Source organism: Periophthalmus magnuspinnatus, chromosome 8, assembly GCF_009829125.3.
Source record: "Periophthalmus magnuspinnatus isolate fPerMag1 chromosome 8, fPerMag1.2.pri, whole genome shotgun sequence".
Classification (NCBI taxonomy): Eukaryota; Metazoa; Chordata; class Actinopteri; order Gobiiformes; family Gobiidae; genus Periophthalmus; species Periophthalmus magnuspinnatus.
In genome coordinates, this window is record NC_047133.1 from 11974137 (window position 1) to 11995484 (window position 21348).

Genomic DNA, 21348 nt, shown 5'->3' on the forward strand with positions numbered 1-21348 from the left:
CAAACATGGCTCCTTGCAAGGTGTGAGAAAACATCACACTAGATTATTACTGGTAGAGAATAGGTTTAGATCTCATTTAGTCCAGATTTAATCCTGCTTTAGCCCTTTATAGACTTTTAGGTTTAGTCCTTTTTTCTTCCCCTTTAGTGCTAGTTTATACCTAATCCATTACACATGTCCTGCTTTAACCATTGTTCATAGCTGACTAAGTCTTGGTGTCACCCAGTTTAGCCCTGACCATTTATAATTTTACACCCATTTTAGTTTTCTTTTTTTTTTTTTTGCCAAACTGGTACAAAACTCTGAAAATCCCCTACAGATTTAAACCATTTGCCTGTCCCACTAAACATAAACATTGTTACTGGACACTGCAGCTGGCTGAATGCAGTGTGCAATGAAAGATAGCTTGCGCCTGCCAAATATTTAGCTGTCTCCGTGGTAACAAATTCACTTCTATTTCGGTCCCACTTTGCTGCGGTAGGCTATGCGTTCATAGTGCGTTCAGGGTCAACACCCCGGCAAGTAAAAACCTAACAAAGTCCTGTCAAGAAATAACGGACCACTTTGGTATTTACTATCACTTGGAAGGAGGACAAGAGTAACCAAATATAGTCAGAGAATACCTTGAAATACTGCTACTGAGTATATAGTAAAAATTATACAAATGACTCAGTATCAGTGCAACATATAAGTACGGGGTGTGGTGTAAGGTACTGTAATGTTATGCATACATTTACCATTTCTCATTTATATTTATTTATAGACTTGCATAATAATTTCAATACTTTTACTTCAAAACAGTAGTAAACACGTAATATTGTTAAAAGGGACTGGAGTAAAAAAGTATTCGGTGACAAAAGTAATAACTACCCTCTGCTTATGTACTTACTACTTAAGTACTGCCAAGATGTGAATAAATATTAGCAAGATTCTTTAGGATTGATTGGTCCATTTCTTTCAGGGCTTAGTTCTGATTGGCTGTGGAGTCTGCCTGTCACATCTAAGCCCCGCCCTCTGTGCATAAATAGAATGACCCAGCCCTAGCCCGGCCTTCCAGTCTGCAGAGCTCTTCACTTCTCCTTCTTCTGGCACTGTAGCTTACCAATCTGCAAAAATGAATCAAGTAAGTTAACTTTACTCAATATTTCTGGTTGATGTTATTGTAAATATATGTTTTTATGTTTTACTTTTATTTTGCTTGTGACATTGACACAAGCTTAGCACATACCACTATGTGAAATGACTGTGCACAAATAATGATAGGTATAACTTGGAAATGCAAATCCTTGTTAATGCCATATATGGTCAAACTATTCATTACCAATATCTACTTAGTACTACTTACTACTATTATTACTACTTCTACTAAAAGTAATGCTACTACACTGATTACTGAGTCCTGAGGTAGAGTTGGTTAAGTGCTGCTCTAGTTCTGGTTTATGTCTATGGTAGTATGTTCAGCAGTTACCATGGTGACAGAATGCACGTAAACACAAAACGTTTTGAAAGGCCCATAATAATACGCTGTTTTTTAGAATCTACGATACTATGTTGTTTCTTCATTAAAAACAGCCTAAATCCTGGATATTTAGGCTGACTTCTCCTCTCAAACGTTCCCTCCCACCTTGTGATGTCATGTGGTAATACAGGAAGTGCTCCACTGTGTTTTTAAATGCCATATACCTTCAGTAGAATCACTCGGATGATTTCAGACCTGGAATCACCAATCTCTACTGAACTAAAAGTAAAAGGTACTACCGCTTCATGACATCACAAGGTGGAACGGAGCATTTTGAATAGACAGACTAATAATGCAGGATTACTCGAATATGTGTGAATGAAACAAAACACAACTCCAGGTATGTTTTTGACCTGTTTGTTGCATTATAACATGGGCTAAAGCTCACAAGAGTCAGTTTTCCGTAATATTGTGCCTTTAAGATGATCTGAAAACTCAATAAAAAAAATACAAAATGCTTCTGAGTGTCATTTGAGAGAGGAGATTGTTTAACAGCACAATCTCACCTGTTGTTTCAGCTAAATCAGTTCTTTCTTGTCAGTTTGTGTTAAAATAAAGCACAGAATAAAGTCTAACAGAGCTTCAGACAGAGCAGTGTCTGGAGTTAGAGTCACAGCCCCGGGGAATGCTGCAAAGTATCAATAACAAATAAAAAAAGGATTTCAAACTATGCTGATCTGTGCCCTTATCTCATGTTTAAGAGACATTTTGGTCGCTCTATGAAATTCCAGTCTAATATAGTTTAGCTTGAACTGAAATAACTTTTACTTACTGGCGCTGGGACCATGTGATATCTGTGTATTCTGAGTAGCTGCTAGTTCAGTTCTTTACACAGAATAGTAAATAGCCTATTATTATTTTTTATTGGGAAGTGAAAATGGCATTAAATAACATGGGGTAAATGCCGTATCCACTGAGCTAACAAAGTTTTTCAGATTTTAATAATGCTACAATGATAATTTAATACTTTGCTTGGGTTCTTGTACATATTCATGAGTTTCAGATTGATGAGAAATTGGAACCGTTACCATTGCAGCCATAGACTCTATAAATAAATGGACATAGCTAACATGCTAGTTGCTGCATTCCAGTTCACTTTATATTGAATAACTGTTGTCTCTCTCTGTAGCTGCTGTTGTCAGACTCGTCATTTTGATCTTAAAATGTTCATATTAACCCGCTCTGCACCTGGTATTTTTTATTTTGCTATTGTGTCCATAAATTAAGATATGAACATTAATAACAGACAATCATTCCCGCTAGCATTAACAACAGGTTTGATTGACAGCGTTGCTAAGTGTCCACTCATTGCTGAACCAGTGTGGCTCTTTGGTTGCTATGATACTCGCGGTAGGAATTCCAAATATGGAATTCAACTCCAAATTCACTCCTATAAGTGCCTCGATGAGCTTCATTTGGCTGGAGACTCACTTAGTCCACTTTTTAGCAACTCGAAACAAATATTCTATCTTTTTAATAGTCAGTAGTCCTCAAAATGTATCCAGTAAAAAAGAAAAAAGAAAAAACTTACAGTAACTTATAGGTTGCCTGTTTGATTCCTGCTATTGGTGCTGCATTTTGTTGGTAAAACTGTTGTTTTTTGGGGGGGTAGAACACTTCACCACCTCACCTTGTGTTTGCTCTGTGGTATATGAATGAGTCTTGATGCATGAATGAACACCTCTGTAGGCCAATAGCATTCCACCGGTATCACAAGCACTTTTATTTCAACATAAAAATATCTAAATTTACCAAAATTTGCAATAATTTATATTTGCTACGACTACAAGTAACACATTTGGGTAGTACTTGTGATAATTAAACTACAAATCACCCATACGTCACACTCTCCTTATGTGTTAATTTAGACAGGATTTATTTCCATTTAAACATACTTTACTTTTTCACAAACGCACAGTTCTAAGTTGTTTTTAAGTACAGCTTGATAAAAACTAACAGTCTCCAGCAGAGAGTTAATATCAAACGTCCATCCACGAGTTTGAACTGGTACTGCTGTTTGGATGGCGGACACTAAACGCTCAAATACATTTACTGATTATGCATTATACTTTATACATATTTATTTACGTATTTATACTTCTGAATATTCACTTATCTGTAGAGCGCTATGGACTTTCTACACGTTGTTCATCTTGTACCTTGAGCTACTACAACGCTGCAATTTTTTCCCCGTTGTGGTCACGTAAAATCGATTTAAATCTTATCTCAATACCCCAAACGCAACGCTAGCTAGACGCAGCAAATCAACCCTAAATGACAAGACAGTCAATCTCACAAACAATTTATTGATAAACAGTTACCACATGTGCGATATATCCTAAAGGTGACGAAAAGTTCAGAGCAACAAATCTTATCTTCTTAACCGCAGTGAATTCCATGATTTCCATTGCCACATGTGCATTTTGGTTCAGCCATTTTTGCTTCCCTCAGCTCTCCTCCGTCTCCCGCACTTTCTACTCTGTACTTTGGAAAGTTTTACTCATCAAGGCCCACTTTTTTCCAAATTTGGTTTAGGGAAAAAGTGCAGCTGCCGAACAACTGGCGGACGTGGGACCGAGTTGGAATCTTTGAGTGTTCCACAAATGGCAAACTAATGAGGAACATGTGCTCGTGAATCTGATGGAGAATGGACTTATTATAAAGGTGGTGCTACCGAAAGCCAAGAGAAACAGACACATGACAATGAATGAATAGTTTGTAGAAGGGATGAACTTTGACGCTTAGACTCCGGCAGGTGGAGACGTCGGTGATCTAATGAAGATACATTTTTAATAAGTATGTCCCCTATGCTCTTATTGTTTAGAAAAAGGTATATACACAACTGAACCTGTGTTGCCAGTGCCTTAACCTGCAGATAGGGGATACAAGTTTTATTCTCAGTATTCACATTGCTCTCCACAATTGTCATGCATGGGGCTGCCGAGCTTCACAGCAAATAAGTTCTATAAGGACTACGAAGCTGTTTTAAAGCCTCCTGGAAAATCGTGCGTTGTTGACTTGTTGGTGCCCTTGAACTTTGAACATTTTACTCAAATTAACCTTCTTTATATCATATTTTAGTGGCAAAACTTTTCTCAAATTCTCCATCGAAATGAATGAGATTCCTGCTTAACCAGAATTGCCACCAGAAAGAACATTTTACTAGCATTTAGAGACAAAAGTGGTAGGGGCAGAATAAGGATATGGATCGGCTACGCCTCATGTGAAAGATCAGAACCTTCAGAATTCACTCACTGAGCTGCAGAGGCTGCACTAGCACTGATTCATGATTAGCTGCAGGTGCTGGGGTGCTGATCTGAAGCTCCAGCACCCCAGCACCTTGGGTGCTGGAGCTTCAGATCAGAGCCATTTTTGATTTTGAATGTATTATTTGACAGCACTAGTTTAAACCAAATGGATTTCAGTATTGAAACTGGCAACTTAAATAAGAGACTCACGTGAGGCTCATTCTGCTTTCTGATTGGAGTCTGGTCTTGAGAAACAAAACACCAAATTAGAACATAAACATCTTTTCTATTATGTCCAGTGTTTTTGTAACTAAGAATAAATCATCATTAAAGTTGTTTCCCTCAACTCTTAGGTCATGTTTATGGAATTTAAGATGTAAATCTTATAGTTCCTTTTAAAAAAAAATAGGGGGCTTGACTAGTGGTGGGGAAGAGGAAGAGATGGCGAGGCTGAGGAGTAGTGTTATCAAAAGATTAAGATAATATACACTTTTTTGTGTAGAACCCACAACCTTCTTTTTGTGAGGCTGGAGTGTTGCTATCCACTGAGGCACTGAGCTGCCATGTGGTCATACTACTTCCAAAAATGTTCAGAATTATAGTATTGATACCTGCACCGATTAGTATTTTTGCTCAGAAGCTAAGCAGGGCTTGGCCTTGTTAGGATATGGATGGGCGACCGATGGGAATAGGTCCCACCGTGGAGTGCCAGTGACTCTAGCTGCCTACTATGAATGCCTTGTATGAATGTGGTGCATGTGTGAGTGTTCGGATTGGATGAGCCGATGACTTAGATTGGCAGCATCACTTCTGTCTGCCCCAGGGCACATGTGGTTGCCATAGTAGCTTACCACTACTGAATGAATGAATAATACACACAATTTTCTGTAAAAGCACAATATGAGACTGGTGCATTATTAGTATTATTATTTTTATTGATTAGTATCTGGCTTTCAGTGTTTTAGACAACACTAATGAGGGGCAGGCTGATGGTTCTGCTGCTGCGGTGGAGTTGGGGCAAGGAAGGGTTGTAGCTCTAGATCTAGGAGTCTATGGCAAGCTCATGAAGTGACTGGTTGAGAGGAAAAATTAGCTGGCTGTGTTTGTTTGTAAATAATTACCTACTACTTTTTAAAATGTGTTCATATTATTATTTAGATTTAATTGATGTCGTTTCTTGTGTTGACAGGGGACACTGCTCTTAAAGAACATGTCCTTCAAGGTGGGACAGACTCTGACGCTGGTGGGAACGGCCAAAGCAGACGCCACAAAGTACGTGCATTTGACATGATGTTCACCAATAATACGTTGACACATGTTTAGATTTTAGGAATTATTTGGTTTGTTTAGAATAAATCGCAATACATTAAAAGCCCTATAATATGTGAAATTGGTTCATGTTAGAATGTTGTTACCTCATCAAAAACATACATGGAGAGATTTGTGTATGTTTGAGCATAGGATTCAGCAGTTGTATAGTCATTTTAGTACAAATCTACAACTATATGGCAAACACAAGCACAATAAGTCTGCTTTAAGATGACACTTCTGTTTGCGTCTGTGTGTTGTTCTCTCGTCCAGTTTTGCGGTGAACATTGGCCCAGATGAGAAGGACGTCACCATGCATATAAACCCTCGCTTCGATGCGCACGGAGACCAGAACGTTGTGGTGTGTAACTCGTACCAGGGTGGTGTCTGGTGTGCTGAGCAGAGGGAGACCAGCTTCCCCTTCACGGTTGGGGGAGAGTTCAAGGTAACACTGGCTCCATGCAATCACAGCATTACATTCAGTTCCTTCTTCTATTGGAAGGTAAAAAAAAAAAAAAAAAACTCACATTATCTCAAAGGTTCACATATGTTACTTTTATGCCACCTGCTTATTTGACTGGAATGCCCCACAGTATGGCACTAAAAGGACCACATTACAGTATTTTCTGATCTATGTTCTAATGTTTCCACATCACAAGCAGACCTGGTGACTGAAAACACTCCATTCCACCTTGTGATGTCATGTGGTAATACAGGAAATGCTTCATTGCATTTTTAAACTCCATACACCTTCACTAGAATCATTTGGATAATTTCAGCCCTGGAATTGCCGATCTCAACTGAACTAAAGTAGTCCTTTTTTTGGCAGACTAGGTCAATTTGCAGTCCAGTGGCCGCTTCAATTTCCAGTAGCTGGTGACATCACAAAAGACAGCCTGATTACAGCCAGGTTTTTCTGACTGGTAGGGGTGGAGCTTCAAGTGTGGATACCAGTTAGACCAATCACACTGTTCCTTATACCGGTAGACCACGCCCTTCCTTTGAGCCCTGGAATTGTCGATCTCTACTGAACTCAGTCGTCCAGGTTTGATCCATAGTAAAAGAAAAATATAAAGTCTGTCCCTTCTCTCTGAAGGGAGGAGCTAACTACACTGAAACTAACACAAATATTGTTTACAGTTTCTGTTTGTAGTCTAGGTCTAATGAGATACCCTAAGTGTGAACTGTGCCTCAGTCATACTTATCATAATATCATAATCATTCAAGCCCCTAATGAGTGCTTTCTTACCTACTATACCCACACAGGAAAGGAAAAGGTAGCTGTGGACATCACAAGGTGCAACAGAGCATTTTGAGCATTGGAGATGGAGACAGACTAATAATAGTGTTACTCAAACATGTGTGAATGAAACAAAACACAACTCCAGATATGGTTTTGATGAGGCTTAAAGGTCTCGAGAATACATTTTGATACTTTAAACATATCCATCTCCATAGAGACAAGCTCATGTTGACTGGTCAAAGTGTCACAACAGCGAAAAAGCTAAGAAATCAAACTGTAGTTAAATCCAGCTGAGAGAAAAGTACAGCTTACCCATCCATAAATGCATTAAGCGATTCTCTCTACACACTTTTCTACACAGCTTCATAGACTGAGGTAGGTACATCTTTTGCACAAACCACAGTACTTCCCTGTGATTGGTCAGTTTGGACCTATCACATGCAAACAATTTAGGCGGAGCTGTTCAAGGGTTTGTGATCTCTCAAGAAATGGTCTCGCTGGAAAGGCTATAAATTTGCAGTTTTCTGGTCAAGAACACTTAATTTGAAGTTTGTGCTGCCTCTAGTGGCCTCTGCAATTTCAAGTAATTGATGACATCACGTAAGACTGCCCTAAATATAGACAGGTGTTTCTGATTACAAACACCTGGCTGCAGGGGCGGAGTTTCAAGTGTGGATACCTGTTCGACCAATCACACTGCTCCTTACATCCTCAAACCCTGCCCTCCCTCACTCTCTTCTTTAGGCGTTTAGTCCCACTTTAAAGTACATACAACTACACCTACCTCTATATGGTACGTATTATAGGACCCAAAATTCTGAATCTTTTCTTTTATCATTTCAGATCAGCATCACATTTAACCCGGCTGAGTTCCTGGTGGTTCTCCCGGATGGCTCCTCCTTCACATTCCCAAACCGCATGGGCCTGGAAAAATACTCTGTGGTGAACGTAGATGGAGACGCACGCATCACCACCATTGAGATCAAATAAAGTCTCACTTTTTATACACATGTCTTGCTTTAAAACGCCATAGGAAAGTGTTATGCAAAGTTTTACAATGTTTAATTTGATCTGTGATCGAAAGGAGCTCGAAACTACTATAGTTAATTTCGTATTTGATTGATTGATTGGTAGTCTAACCTAATCATTATTATTGTCCTACTTCAAAGTATATCAGAGTATGACAAAAAATGTTTAGTAATCTTTTGATAACTTACTGTTTGTTTGTTTTTTAATAAAAATTCAAAATTTGTCAAAATTTCAGATGGAGTGCAGAGGGCCTGTATAACTCTACTTGTTATTGCTTAAAATCCAAAAATGTCTTTTTTTTATGCTTCTAAACTGGGTCTATGTTGTTTGCTAACATTGTCTACTGTTACTGTTACTGTGTTTTTGGCAGACTAGGTAAATTTGCAGCCTTCTGGTCAAAATTATAAAAATGGGTGTGGTGACATCACAAAAGACTGCCCTGATTAAAGCCAGGTGTTTCTGATTACAAACACCTGGCTGCAGGGGTGGAGCTTGAAGTGTGGATACCTGTTATGGTGTTGCTTATACTGTTAGACCACGCCCCTCCAGGTCCTGCCCGGTTTAGTAGCGCTCTTTGAAATGCGATTGTGGTTTAGGTGTTCAGTTTCACTTAAATGAGAAGATGTTGGGCTTTTTCATGTGGATAGGACCCAAGATTAGCCATAAAGCAGGAGAAAACACAGATTCTAGATCAAGTTTAAAATATAGGGAGTTTTGTATGTTGTCATATGAAAGAGTATCGCTACCTGTTACTGTTAATTGGTGCTACTGCAATTGTAACAGTATTAAAACATTCTCCATTTGTAACTGTATTAACATATTCTGTAACAGTATTAAAACATTCTGCATTTGTAACTGTATTAACATATTCTGTAACAGTATTAAAACATTCTGCATTTGTAACAGTATTAACACATTCTGCAATTGTAACAGTATTAAAACATGGTCAAATTGAATGAATTGTCTCATTTTACTGCGCTCAACCACAGTGAAAGCTATGCTAATAGAGCTGTGCATTTGCAATTTCACCGTAGAATGAGTTCGGTGATACTTCATGGGCTTAAAAACTGCATAGGAGGATTTTGAATTTTTACCTGTGATGCAACAATCTGAGCAAAATGCAAATGGGGAATTTTTAAGTGCTCAGAGAAGATGATTTTGCATTAATGGACTAATGAAACAAGAGTGAATGAAGCAAGATACAATTCCAGGTATGTATTTTATGAAGGAACAAAATTAAAACAGGTTTAAAAGGTTAAAAAAAAAAATAAAAAGAAAAAGAAAAAAAAGCTTCATCTGAATTTGAAAAAAACCCCCAACAACAACCAAAAAGCAAAAAAAACAAACAAACAAACAAATCAAGACCCACAGGCACGCATGAAAGACACCTGCAGTACAAGAGTTGACCACCAGCCGTCGCCATTCCTCCACCATTTCCCCCAGTCTATGGCGAAGCAGAGTTGGATATTGAGTTTTCTTGTGGCTATGGGGTAACATTTGATGAATAAGGTCTATAATGTTGAGATCTTGCAATGGAAAACAAAAAAAAAAACCCCAAAAAACACACTGATTGTGGTGTAGTGGGTCTTTAATCAGGAACCAGAGGGTAACCAGTTTGAATTTCACCATGAGCACAGTTTATGTGTCTCTGGAAAAGATACTTCATCTACATCGCTCAGATCAGTTTTTTCCTCTTTTGTAGTGTAAAACATTGTGTCATAATTTGAAAAAAAAAACAAAAAACATTTTGGAGTTTTAAGTTTGGTTATCATTATATTTTTTCTTCTCAAATTGGACAGGCCAAACTGATGTCTTCTCTGGGTTTGGGAGCACTTGGGACATCCACACACTGATCCTGTCTAGTGTGAAAATGCTGCGGCTCCTCAAACTTGTCACACGACTCACGTCTCGAACAGCTGCAAAAAAACCAACAACAACAACAAAAAAAACATAAAAAATTAGAAGCACTGCTCTGTCTTCAGTCTCAGCTTTGTTTTAACAATCTGAAAGGATTCACTTAGCTGGAACTGCAAAACTACTGTATATTGCATTCTTGAGTTTTCAGACAATCTAAAAACTTATTTGGCTGTGTTTGCTAATTTGTGCATAGTCACCATGGCAACCGCTGAAAATTCCACCATAGACATACATGAAAAACTCCGCCACCACACTATACCCCAGTCTCCCTGCAAAGTATCAATAGTAGTCTTTATTCTTACCATTCAAAAGAGACAGAATTTAGTTTTGAAATGGTAAATGCTATGGCAACAGATATCTCATTAACACCGGGATGGAAGACATAAGGTGCACTTTATTGTCCTCTGCATTTGACCCATCCTTCAGTGTCTCTGGGCCAGCCTGTCAGAAGCAATAGGTACCCATCTTTAGATCTTGAGCTAGGCTTGGTCAAGACTATCTTAGTTGGAGGATTTGCTCTTTTGTGCCTTGAGGAACATGCAAACTTCACATAGACACGTCTGGTGGTCCAATCTGGAACCGTCCTGCTGTGAGGGATGAGTGCTTTTTGTCACATAATGTAAAGAGTACTGACTTGTTGGCAAGGATACACCAGCCACAGTGAGGATCCCCGGAGGCCAGGCACTCAGAGCAGGTGCTGTACTGGTCACAGGACTCCACCGGTAAACGGGTCACCTACACAGGGTAAACACAGTCATATGAATCACAGTGAATACTTATACAGCTTATGGGGAACTATATTTTCGGGCTTGAGAAGTGTAGCCGGATGGTGTCAAAAAGAGGGAAGGTAGTCCACACAGAAGAAGTCTCACTCTCAGAAGGAACAATATCAAACACTGAGGACAGTTTCAAATACCTTGGTATTCCATAAGCAAATGACAACCTTGAAGAGGAAACAAGGAAAGCAGTGACAGCCAAATACCTCCAATGTGTAAAACAAGAAGCCAGCTCAATAATGGCAATATAATGACAACCCACCAGAAATATATATATTAAAAAAAGTTTGGTTTGACCCCTCCTCCTCCTCCTCCTCTTCTTCTATATGTTCTCTCTGTTGGGTTACCTGTTTAGGGCTGAGCACATAGATGTAGCGATGATCTGGACTGAAGGCCATGTCTCTGAGGATGGGCTCCCCCTGTACCACGCTCACCGTCGCATACAGCAAAGCATTCTGGGAGTGCGACACGCCATCCACTCGGAACTGAAATCATCCACACAGATCAGAAAGACACAAGGAATGGTTCAGTTATTCCATACAAATTCTAGGACCTGTTTTTGTATAATTTTACCTGAGCAATATAAAAACGTTACCAATTTAGAGTTTACGAATAAGAGCAGGGCTAAATTACGTTAGTGTTGTTACGATGTCTGTGAGGTATTCAGCTAAGGAAAGGTTCAGGAAAGTTTTTTTAGTACTGATACCAGTTTAAATGAGTATCTACTTTGAATACTAGTTTTAATATCGATTGTTATCTGATTTTTGATACTTTTGACCCTTCTCCAAGTTAGTGTTATTTCTTTTCCTGTAATGTTCCATAGCATGTCAATAGCTCTATCTATCTTATACTTATAAAAAAACAAAAAAAACAAAAACATATTTGAACTTGATTGTTTCCATGGGGATAGATGTTTATTGTCTATGGAACATTCCAGTCAAAGCAATAACATCTTCAAGCGAGCAAGTGCCAGACACTCCACCTGAAAAGATACATCGTACAAATTCTGTCCAAAAATATATTGAAATCAATGTTTTTTTCAGTACAGGTGTTTTTATTCCACTAATCCTTGAAGGGTCCACCGCTTGCTTGTCGCTGTGGAGACCAGTAATCTCACACAGTGTTGCTTTAAGTGTCAACAATCATTTGAGATCATTGGACTAAAGCGCTTAACTGTATACGGTTTAAAATGGGTCCAGATATGGCACTGCAGTACAAACCCTCTGATCTTCATGAATCAAAACCACAGCTCACCCTTTTTAACTGTCCAGTCCTTGTCCCCACAAAGACTAGGGTGTCCTCCCCATAGGTGTATCCAGCCACGGCCCGCATGCCCTGGACACGGTCTTCGTATAGGGGATGTCCCTGGATCACATGATTCCCTCCCAGAGGCTGGTTAAAGTCATAACCACAGAAGTCATCTTCAATCTGCAGGGGCTGAGAACCACACACCAGGGTAAGTACGTACAAGAGGGATCCCAGAATATAAATGATCATTGATTAGCATTTTAAATCACTGTAATTAAGTCATTTTTGTATTATTAATTATTAAGTGAATATATTAAAAAAGTTAACTAAAGCAATCCATTTTTACTTACTTACATTTTACATGATGGTTTGGTTGCCAGAACCTATGACACACGACTGTCTCCTCCTCACTCTCCCCTTTAGTCCTACAGACCCCACCTCTCCTCTCTTCTTCATTCTCCCCTTTAGTTCTCCAGACACTGCTCCTCCTCATCCCTCACTCATTCTCCCTATTAATCCTCCAGACTCAGACCCTCCTCCCCTTCCCACTCTCCCCTTTGATCCTCCAGACCCCGCCCATCCCTGCCTCTCCACTCTCCCCTTTAGTCCTCTGGATCCAGTCCCTCCTCCCCTCCTTTATTGCTCCAGACCCAGCCCCTCCTCACTTTCCCCTTTCGTCCTCCAGACAACTTTGAGTAAGTAAAGAAAAAGCATTTTAAAATAGTTAAAAGCTCATAAAATCTGACTGTGTTCCCTTTAAGTCCTACTAACCGTATTTATACATGGAAGCTCCTTGCCGAGGAGCCAGGGCATAGACAGTTTGCCCTCCCCCCGGAAACAGGACTTGACCTTGTCGGTGATGGCCTTGTTTATGTCGTGCAGTGTGAAGAGGCACAGGACTGTCTCTGTGGGGGGGTTAGACCGGTTCTGCTGGCCCTAAAAAACAAATCCAGATTAGGGTTAGACCAGATCCATTTGCTGTGTCATAGAAATTACAACTCCATAGCTGACAGTAAACACTGTGATAGTTCTGATGTTTGAACAGTTAAACAGTTTGATTTAGTGATTTGATGTTTTGAATGGTTCCTTACAGCTGTGCTGTGTGTCATTTCTGGTGGCCCTCGGGGTCAAAAGACAAAGCAAAGGGCCAGGGAGTGGATCTGAGAGACACTGCGGTGGAGGAACCAGCAGGACTCGGCTGAACTGAATCCAAGCCTGAAGACGCAGTGGCAGAGGTAACCCTGCCAGTCACATAAGTGCTGCTGCTGGCCAAAGACCCCTCACATTGTTGTGTGTTGTGCAGCTGTTGTGAAGCGCCTGCTTCTCTGTGCTCAGGTCACTTCGCTGGACCAGGATCTCACCTGGATGAGACTTTTGTGCCTTGCTGTGAGCCATATATTCTTTTAACTATTGCTGCCCACCAGTCAACCCCATTTTATCTTTTTATTTGTAGGCTTTTAGTTTTAAAGCTTTGAAATACATTGTAAAATGTCTTTTAACAGTTTGCATTTTTTGTCACACCTAACTGTTCTCAACTCATTTTAACTGTTCAATGCTGCCTATTCAATTTATCCACATTCATGTGAAGAGCCCAAAGTCCCATCAGTAGTTTGAGTTGTTTTCATAAGGAACTGGACTCAATTTGAAAAATTATATGTTACTTAAAAAAAAAAAAAAAGAAGAAGAGTGAAACTTTTTCTAAAAACACCTGATTAATTACACAATTTAATGTAATTTTTTATTGTGATAAATCGCATTCTTAAATTGCAATTGATTGCAAAGGTCAAAAAACAATACAGGGGTTTTTCTTATATTGCTCCTAAATAGCTCTTTATTTTACCATTTAGGCCTAACTAGACTGCAGTATTCACCCAGTGCTTTGTTGTTTTGACTCTGGTATGTTTTTTCAATGTCTGCTTTCAAATATAGGATTGGAATGTTATTTAACCTTTTGAAGCTGAACCTATTTTTTTTTTTTTTAAATCAAAAGCCTCTAATCCTGTGGTTGTTGTGAGTATTCTGCTGCTACCTTCTGCTCACTATGAGCCTATGAGGAGGCAGAGTCTTGGCTTAGTCTTGCTTTAGTTCTGACTCAGACTTGGTAATCAGACTCCTAGTTTGTCCTTGATTAGTCCTGGTTCAGTCTGGTGCAGTCCTAGCTCAAACCAGCTGTCTGCTTACTCAACATGTGGGATGTTAATAGATAATATCCCCATCTTTTCAAAGTAAACATGATTTAGGATAGATTAAAATGTCAAATGGAACTTGGATTTATCTCTGTCACACTCTCTGTACAACTGGCCCTCTTCCTCATTTCCCATGTTCATCATGCATGTGCTGAGAGGACAGAGGGGGGAGAGGAACAGGTGAGCGCAGAGGTGGGGCTCTACGCTTCACTCAGAATGCACCCTGAGCCTGGGGTAAGTCTGGGGTCGGACTAATAGTTATTGTACATGGTGTTGCCCGTGCAGCTTCGAAGGTGGTGACGCAACAACACAGCAGAGCCTCCGGTTCTGGTGAGTGTCACTAAACCGGTCCTACATAGGGGTCACAGGTGGAGCAGGTACAGTCTGAGTGAGCGGTTAGATCCAGTTTTTGTGACCTGCGTTTACGTGCGACATAATAACTAATCTCAATTAATTATTTTTTGAGTTAATGGGATAAAATGTGTTCATGTGCCCAGCCCTGGTTAGTAGGCCTATATATTTGCTGATGATTTCTGACCTTAGCAAAGACCACGAACAGCACGTCATCGTTCTCGCCCAGCCCCAGTGCCAGGGCCAGCTTCTTCCCTGCTCTCTGTTTGAACGCGGCCTGTATCAGTCTGTACTCCACTCCGTCTTTGGTGCAGCCCAGCGGGAATTCCACATAAGAATGAAACCTATTGTCCTTGGAGCACAATCGAACGATCTTGGTGTTGTAGAACTTCTCCGCACCTCCATTACCTCCCTCATTGAGCTCGGTGTCCAGTTGTAGCGCGAGAAAGTAGATGAAGGAGCCACTGGAAAAAGCATAGACGTAGTGGATATCGAAGTTGGGGTATTGGGCAACAGTGTCCAACGGGATTTGGATTTGGGAAGCGATAAATTCATCCTGATAGACCAGAGACATCATGTCGGGGGTGTCCGTGTCAGACACTAGCTTGCGACTAGAGAGCGAGGGGAAGTATTTGGGCTTCCCTCCGACCGCAGCACCAATGAAAAGATGATTCTGGTCTTTGTGGTCCTTGTCGCTCACAATTACACCTAAGAGAAGATCAAGGCACAGGTTAACCAGGGGAGGGAAGGTGTTCTGAAACAACTTAGACAACAAAATGAATTATTTGTTTTTTACATCATTATAAAATTGATGTATAAATGTCCTATATTTCTTAAAGGCCTACTACTTTGTACATCATAGTTAATGGATGCTCACTTGCTATTTTGAGGGCAGCGGCTAGCAGATTAATTATGTCCATCTATAAGCCTATATACTGTTGAGTTTTTATAGGTCTGTCACCAGAGCTGGACCTAGCTTTGAGGGGGGCCCTAAGCTGATTTGTCTCTGGGCCCCTGATAGCGGATGTCTCCTGACTCAGCTATTGATGATTCACATTTGACAACATTATGACTCTGCTCTCATCACCTTGACCAGTTGTATTTGTATTTATATTACCAACCTCAGACTGAAAACATCCAAAATGCCACACCTACTACAGCCACAAGAACACCAGACAAACATATAAGGGATGTTGTGTATGGCACTTTGGTGAACTATTAAAGTTTTGAAGGTGCTTTGTAAATAAAGTTTGTATGGTGTGTCATGGTATATACAGGCTGTGCTCCAGCTCAATAAATCATTACATACAGTTTGTTATAAAACGTGCCAGCAGAAGCCAATAGTTCTGTACCGACAAGCATGGGTTAGAAAAAGTTGGAAAAAGTTGGATGTAGCCCGATACCTGCCATCCCCTCACGTGCTCCAGACAGATAATGCTCTTTGCGGTGGTGAAGTTCTCCCAGTTTGAAGAGATTGTCCAAGCGTAGGAACATGCACACTCCCTGCCATTTGGTCCCACACGCCAGCAGTCTGTCCCCGCTGTAGTCCACCAGGAGCAGTTTGTTCACATTATTGGACCAGTCCAAGCTGAGACACAGGGAAGAGGGTCAAAACAAAGCAGAAGTTAGAACTACTCAGTTATATTTACTCAGTTACATTTACTTGACAAATTGTACTTTTCAGAGAGGTTTTCTAGCAACATACTTTTACTCCGGCTTGAGTAATATTTGACAGTTACTCTTTAAGTTAATCTTACTTAGTCATTCCTTGGACCACTACTTTGTACTTCTATTTAAGTCCATCATTTAACCACGTTACGCTATAAAACTGACTTATTTCATATCTTCTCAGCTAAAACTCAATAAAACCCAGTACAATCCTACTAAAATTGTGTTAAATGAACTATATTATGTGTATTATGTCCTACTTTACCTGTGTTCACATGGTCTGACAATATGAGGGGGGTAGCACTCATTGTTGTCTACCACTGGGCCTGTCACATGACCTGCCTGCAGTCTCAGATCGGCGGAGAGCTTTACAATCCGATTCACAGCACCAGCGTAAACGTCACCTGTACCGGAGTGAACCACGAGGTGAGTGAAGCAGGTGAAGGTGGGATCTGAGATGCGATACTCTGTTCGGCCACCGGGGTCCACCGCAGAGGAGGAGGAGAGAGGGACTGAAGAGGAGCAGGGAAGGAGAAGAAGAAGAAGAAGAGGCAGCGAGACTACCGAGATGGGGAGAGGGGGAAGAAAGAGGTGAAGGGGCATGGTGCAGCAGAGTGTGAGACCTTCAGGTGTGCAAAGAGAGAGAGGAAAGACGAGTTAGAAATCAAATCAAGAGAATTTACTTGTTTCATAGACTTTACATATACAGGGTCGCCCAAAAGTTACTGACAGTTGAAAAAAAATTCACAACTCTTTTGTTTCTAAATATATTTCTTTTATTTTTTCAGAGCATTTAAAACGACCCTTCTGACATTAATCTGAGCAAATACAACACCGAGGAACAAACCCTCATTGTGAATTGTGGTACTTTGAGTCACATGGGTCAAATTCAGAAACCCAGTGGTGTTATCGTCGACATTTTAATACCAGAGATGCTCCAAGTGTAAATGCCATTAAAGGAATGATAAGTCGTTTTCAAAGACAGAGGGCAGTATGTGATCTCCACAGACCTGACTAGTCCCGATTTCTTCCTGTGGGGCGATCTTAAAGAAAAGGTGTTTGTGAATAAACCTCAGACAATAAACGACTTAAAACATAATATCGAGGATCAAATAATAGCCACAAGCCCGGAAATGCTTTCAAATGTTATGCAAAGTGTGTTGGATCGAGTTATTCAGTGTGAAACAGAAAATGGTGGACACTTAAAAAATGTTATTTTTAAAAATTAGGTAATTTTTACTTTCCCTAGTTTAAGTAGTGATAAGTTCAAGTGTAAGTGAACAATTATAACTGTATATATTGCCAAAAATCTCTGAAGGTTCATTTTACCTACTGCTAAAATTTGATGAGTATAACTTAAGAATTATCAGAGCTATTGAAGATTTAAAAGTGTCAGTGACTTTTGGGCCACCCTGTAGATAAATATGCAGCTAGCCCGCAAGCCACCTCATTCCAAATAGGAAGTGACCACAAGCGCGAGTTGGTTCCATCCAATTCTGGTTATAATTGACTTCTATTGCAAAACAGTCCCTAAATCAAGATTTGAACATTATAATAATCTTTCCCAGAGGTTGACTCTCGATGCTAGTGTTAGCAACAGGTTTGATTGACAGCTGTGCACCTTGCTGCTAAGTACCTTTTTCAAAGTTGTAGGTGCTCTCTCAGCAGAACTCGAGCAATTTTTGTTTACATTGCACTCTATGGAAAAACTTTTCTGCTATAACAGCTCGCCTCAATTGGCTTCATTTGGATGGAGCCTAACACTAACACATTTATCCTGTGGCACACAAGGGAGAAAAATAACTTAGCCATTAAAAAAACCCCCAAAAAAACAAAAAAAACCAACCAAACAAACAAACACTGTAAAAAATAATAATAATAAAATAAATAAAAATAAAAACAAAACCCTACATGCTATGGTGAAATGCCAATATGAAGAGGTGGGGTCAGCAGCAGAGGATCATTTCAGCAGTGTTAAACATGAAGTCAATAAACCTGTTTCTATTACTACATAGTCAGATCAAAATTGCAATTTATGTTGCCAGCTCAGTATTTTACTGTAGACCATTTTATTTAAAGTTAAGCTACACTTTCTTGTCTCTGTAGAGAAATTTGTCTTTTGCATTTGACCCATCCTTCAATGCATATTGCATATTGCAATTCATACACTTTCTTTCATTACAACACAGAGCACTATTCAAATTCCAGAGATATGAACCATAAACCAGGTCAACAAATCTGCAATCTGACAGTTAAACAGCAAATAACCTGTCCTCCTGCTCAGTATTTACTGTAAGCCGATTGGAGGGAGTGAAAGCCAAAAAGAGACGCCTACTTCACATCTGTAAGCAGTTATACTTGTCATCAGAACTGCAACTGAACTGTTTTTCTCCCTTATTTCAAAATGATCAAATCCTCCAAAATGCTGCAAAACCACCTCTAAACCTCAACCCACATAAATAAATAATTTAAAATGCATATGGCAGGTTTTCATATTTTTCTAATTGTGACTTGGTTTGGAGGGATAGTACCTAGGTAAATATTTATTGCATTTTACATCAGTGAAGTTTGAGAAGAAAAGTTCAGAAGAAAGCTGAAATTACCAGAAGTAGTGCTAATGTCTTAAAAGGAGTACCTCTATGTGTGCCATCACATTTACATTTTGGTTGCTGGGTAACAATTACAGAATTACCTCTACATCCACCACATTTTCTGCCATAGACTGTATAAAGAAGTGGACTAAGTGAGTGTGACGAGCGTTCGACTCTTTCTCTGCTTCAGTCAAATGCAGCTCATCCAGGCTAGCAGTTATAAGGGCCAATTTGGAGTCGAGTTTCATATTTGGAATTTCGACCACGAGTATCATAGCAACCAAAGACCCAATCCAGAGTGAGGATTGCCCCTTCCCAACCCTTCCCGCCCACACTGCTGGTTTATCAGGAAGAGAGCACTTGCTGTCAATCAAACCTGTTGCTAAGGGTAACGGGAGTGACCTTGGGGAAATAAGGTGCCTGATTTATCTGTTATGAATATTCATATCTTGATTTACAGACACAATAGTGAAATAAACAGGACCAGCATCACGATCATGTAGAGCAGGTTAATACGAACATTTTAAGGCCAAAACGACAAGTCTGACAGCAGCAGTTACAGAGAGAGAGGCGACCGTTTTTCAATAGAAGGTGAATTGGAGCCAGTGTCAATAGAGCTGGAAGCGCACCTATGCTCACTTCTATACATAGCAGGTTAGCTATGTCCTTTTATATATACTATCCCTATGCCTGCTGCCCATGTAAGTAAAATTTTATATAAAAATTGTCAAACTTAGTTTCCCAAGTTTGACAATTTTCAAAATTTTGAATAACCTTAAACCATTAACCTGTTATCTCCATTTTAGTGAAGTGTGCTCCTTTTTAGTTCATGCATTTTAAATCCACTGGGATTTCTCTGTGAGTGACAGATTGACAAAAATTAACATCTCAAAGTTTTATAGACCTATATGGGATTGTGACATAACTCTAATGCCTAGTAATGCCACAGCCTAATGTTAAACCAATGGAGATTACTAAACACTAGCCTTAAATAGTGCTTAGTATCAAGTATCAAATGTTTTGCCACTATTCACCTTACTCCGGAAGTTGCATCATCATTGTGGTTATATTATTTTGCATGAGTCTGCTGATCTTGACAGCAAATAAGTTCCATAGGGACTACAGAGCCGTTTTAGAGAATCGGTGCATTGTTGACTTGTTGTTGCACATAAACATTGAATATTTGACAAAAAATCAACCTACTTTATATAATATTTTAGCGTCAAAACTTTTCCCAAATTCTCCACCGAAAGGTTTAGTTGCATTTATGGAAAAAGTGGGCGGGGCTGAATAAATTCAATTGAGTGATAGATGTATTAACCAGTAGTGATCCATTGGTTTATTGGGTTGTTCCACTGTTTTTAAAGTTGTTTTCACTACTATATCTCTATGAAAGCTTTGCACTAAACATTTTTTTATGTTCATTATTCTGATGGTGACTTTCAGATAATTTTGTGTAATAATGTTCTAAGACCTAAGGTACAGCATGTCTTCAAATGTCTTGGTTAAGGTTCAAATATTGCACAAAACATGAATAATCTTTGCACATTTCTATAACAAAAAATGCAATATTATCCACCTCACCTTTATTCTGTCCTGGAGTTCTTATCCTGTTTCTTTGCAGTGTCCCTTGAGTTTAGAAATAGCTCATGTGAAAGAGAAGCTGTAACAAGCACTTGGTCCACTCGCACACAGGCTGCTTTGGCTGCTTTGACTCTGCTCTGCGACGCATAGCCCCCAGTGTGGAACTAACAACTGTCGGGATGTAGAGGGAGGGCTCTGGAATACAATGTCCTCAGTAACACAAGTCAAATTACACCGGTTTTAGAGGCCACAGTTGTTTTGGAACTTTTGGATTTCCATGCTTTGTGTTAAAGAAGACGCAAAGAATACTGCGCATGCATATCACCGGTTAAGAAAATAAAACTAGAGAAAAAAAGTAAATACAGAGCAGCAGGCGCATGCCAGTAGCCGTGAAAACAGGGATTGATTGGCAATATGGAGTCTTGAAAATAAGCGATTAAAGCTTGGTCAAACATGCATGAATCACAAATAAAACTCCGGGTGACTAAATGCTGAGGGCAAACAGGTATAACATGGTTAAAAGCTCTAAAAAGTCCATTTAACATTACATTTCCTGAAGATGCACTATAAATTCTTACGTTTATTCAATCATATGTTTCTGTTATTGAATAAATACCTTGAAATCCAGTCATTCTTACTATGAGCGGGTCGCCCTTCCGCAGATCTGACCTGTAACTTGG

At 39.6% G+C, this 21348-nt stretch overlaps 2 protein-coding genes across 2 annotated transcripts; one reads left to right on the forward strand and one right to left on the reverse strand.

The window, feature by feature from the left end:
- The first annotated feature begins 1064 nt into the window (after window positions 1-1064).
- LOC117374900 (beta-galactoside-binding lectin-like) lies at window positions 1065-9304 on the forward strand. Its single transcript, XM_033971110.2, has 4 exons — window positions 1065-1123; window positions 5957-6039; window positions 6349-6520; window positions 8162-9304. Exons 1-4 carry the CDS (start codon window positions 1115-1117, stop codon window positions 8306-8308), a joined length of 411 nt encoding a protein of 136 aa, XP_033827001.1. The 5' UTR covers window positions 1065-1114; the 3' UTR covers window positions 8309-9304.
- A 244-nt stretch (window positions 9305-9548) lies between these two features.
- On the reverse strand, window positions 9549-20813 carry LOC117374767 (plexin A3-like). Its single transcript, XM_055223871.1, has 9 exons — window positions 20669-20813; window positions 16759-17116; window positions 16229-16413; window positions 15013-15533; window positions 13060-13224; window positions 12295-12477; window positions 11388-11525; window positions 10899-10999; window positions 9549-10263 (listed from the first exon to the last, which is right to left on the reverse strand). Exons 2-9 carry the CDS (start codon window positions 17094-17096, stop codon window positions 10134-10136), a joined length of 1761 nt encoding a protein of 586 aa, XP_055079846.1. The 5' UTR covers window positions 17097-17116; window positions 20669-20813; the 3' UTR covers window positions 9549-10133.
- Window positions 20814-21348: the final 535 nt, after the last annotated feature.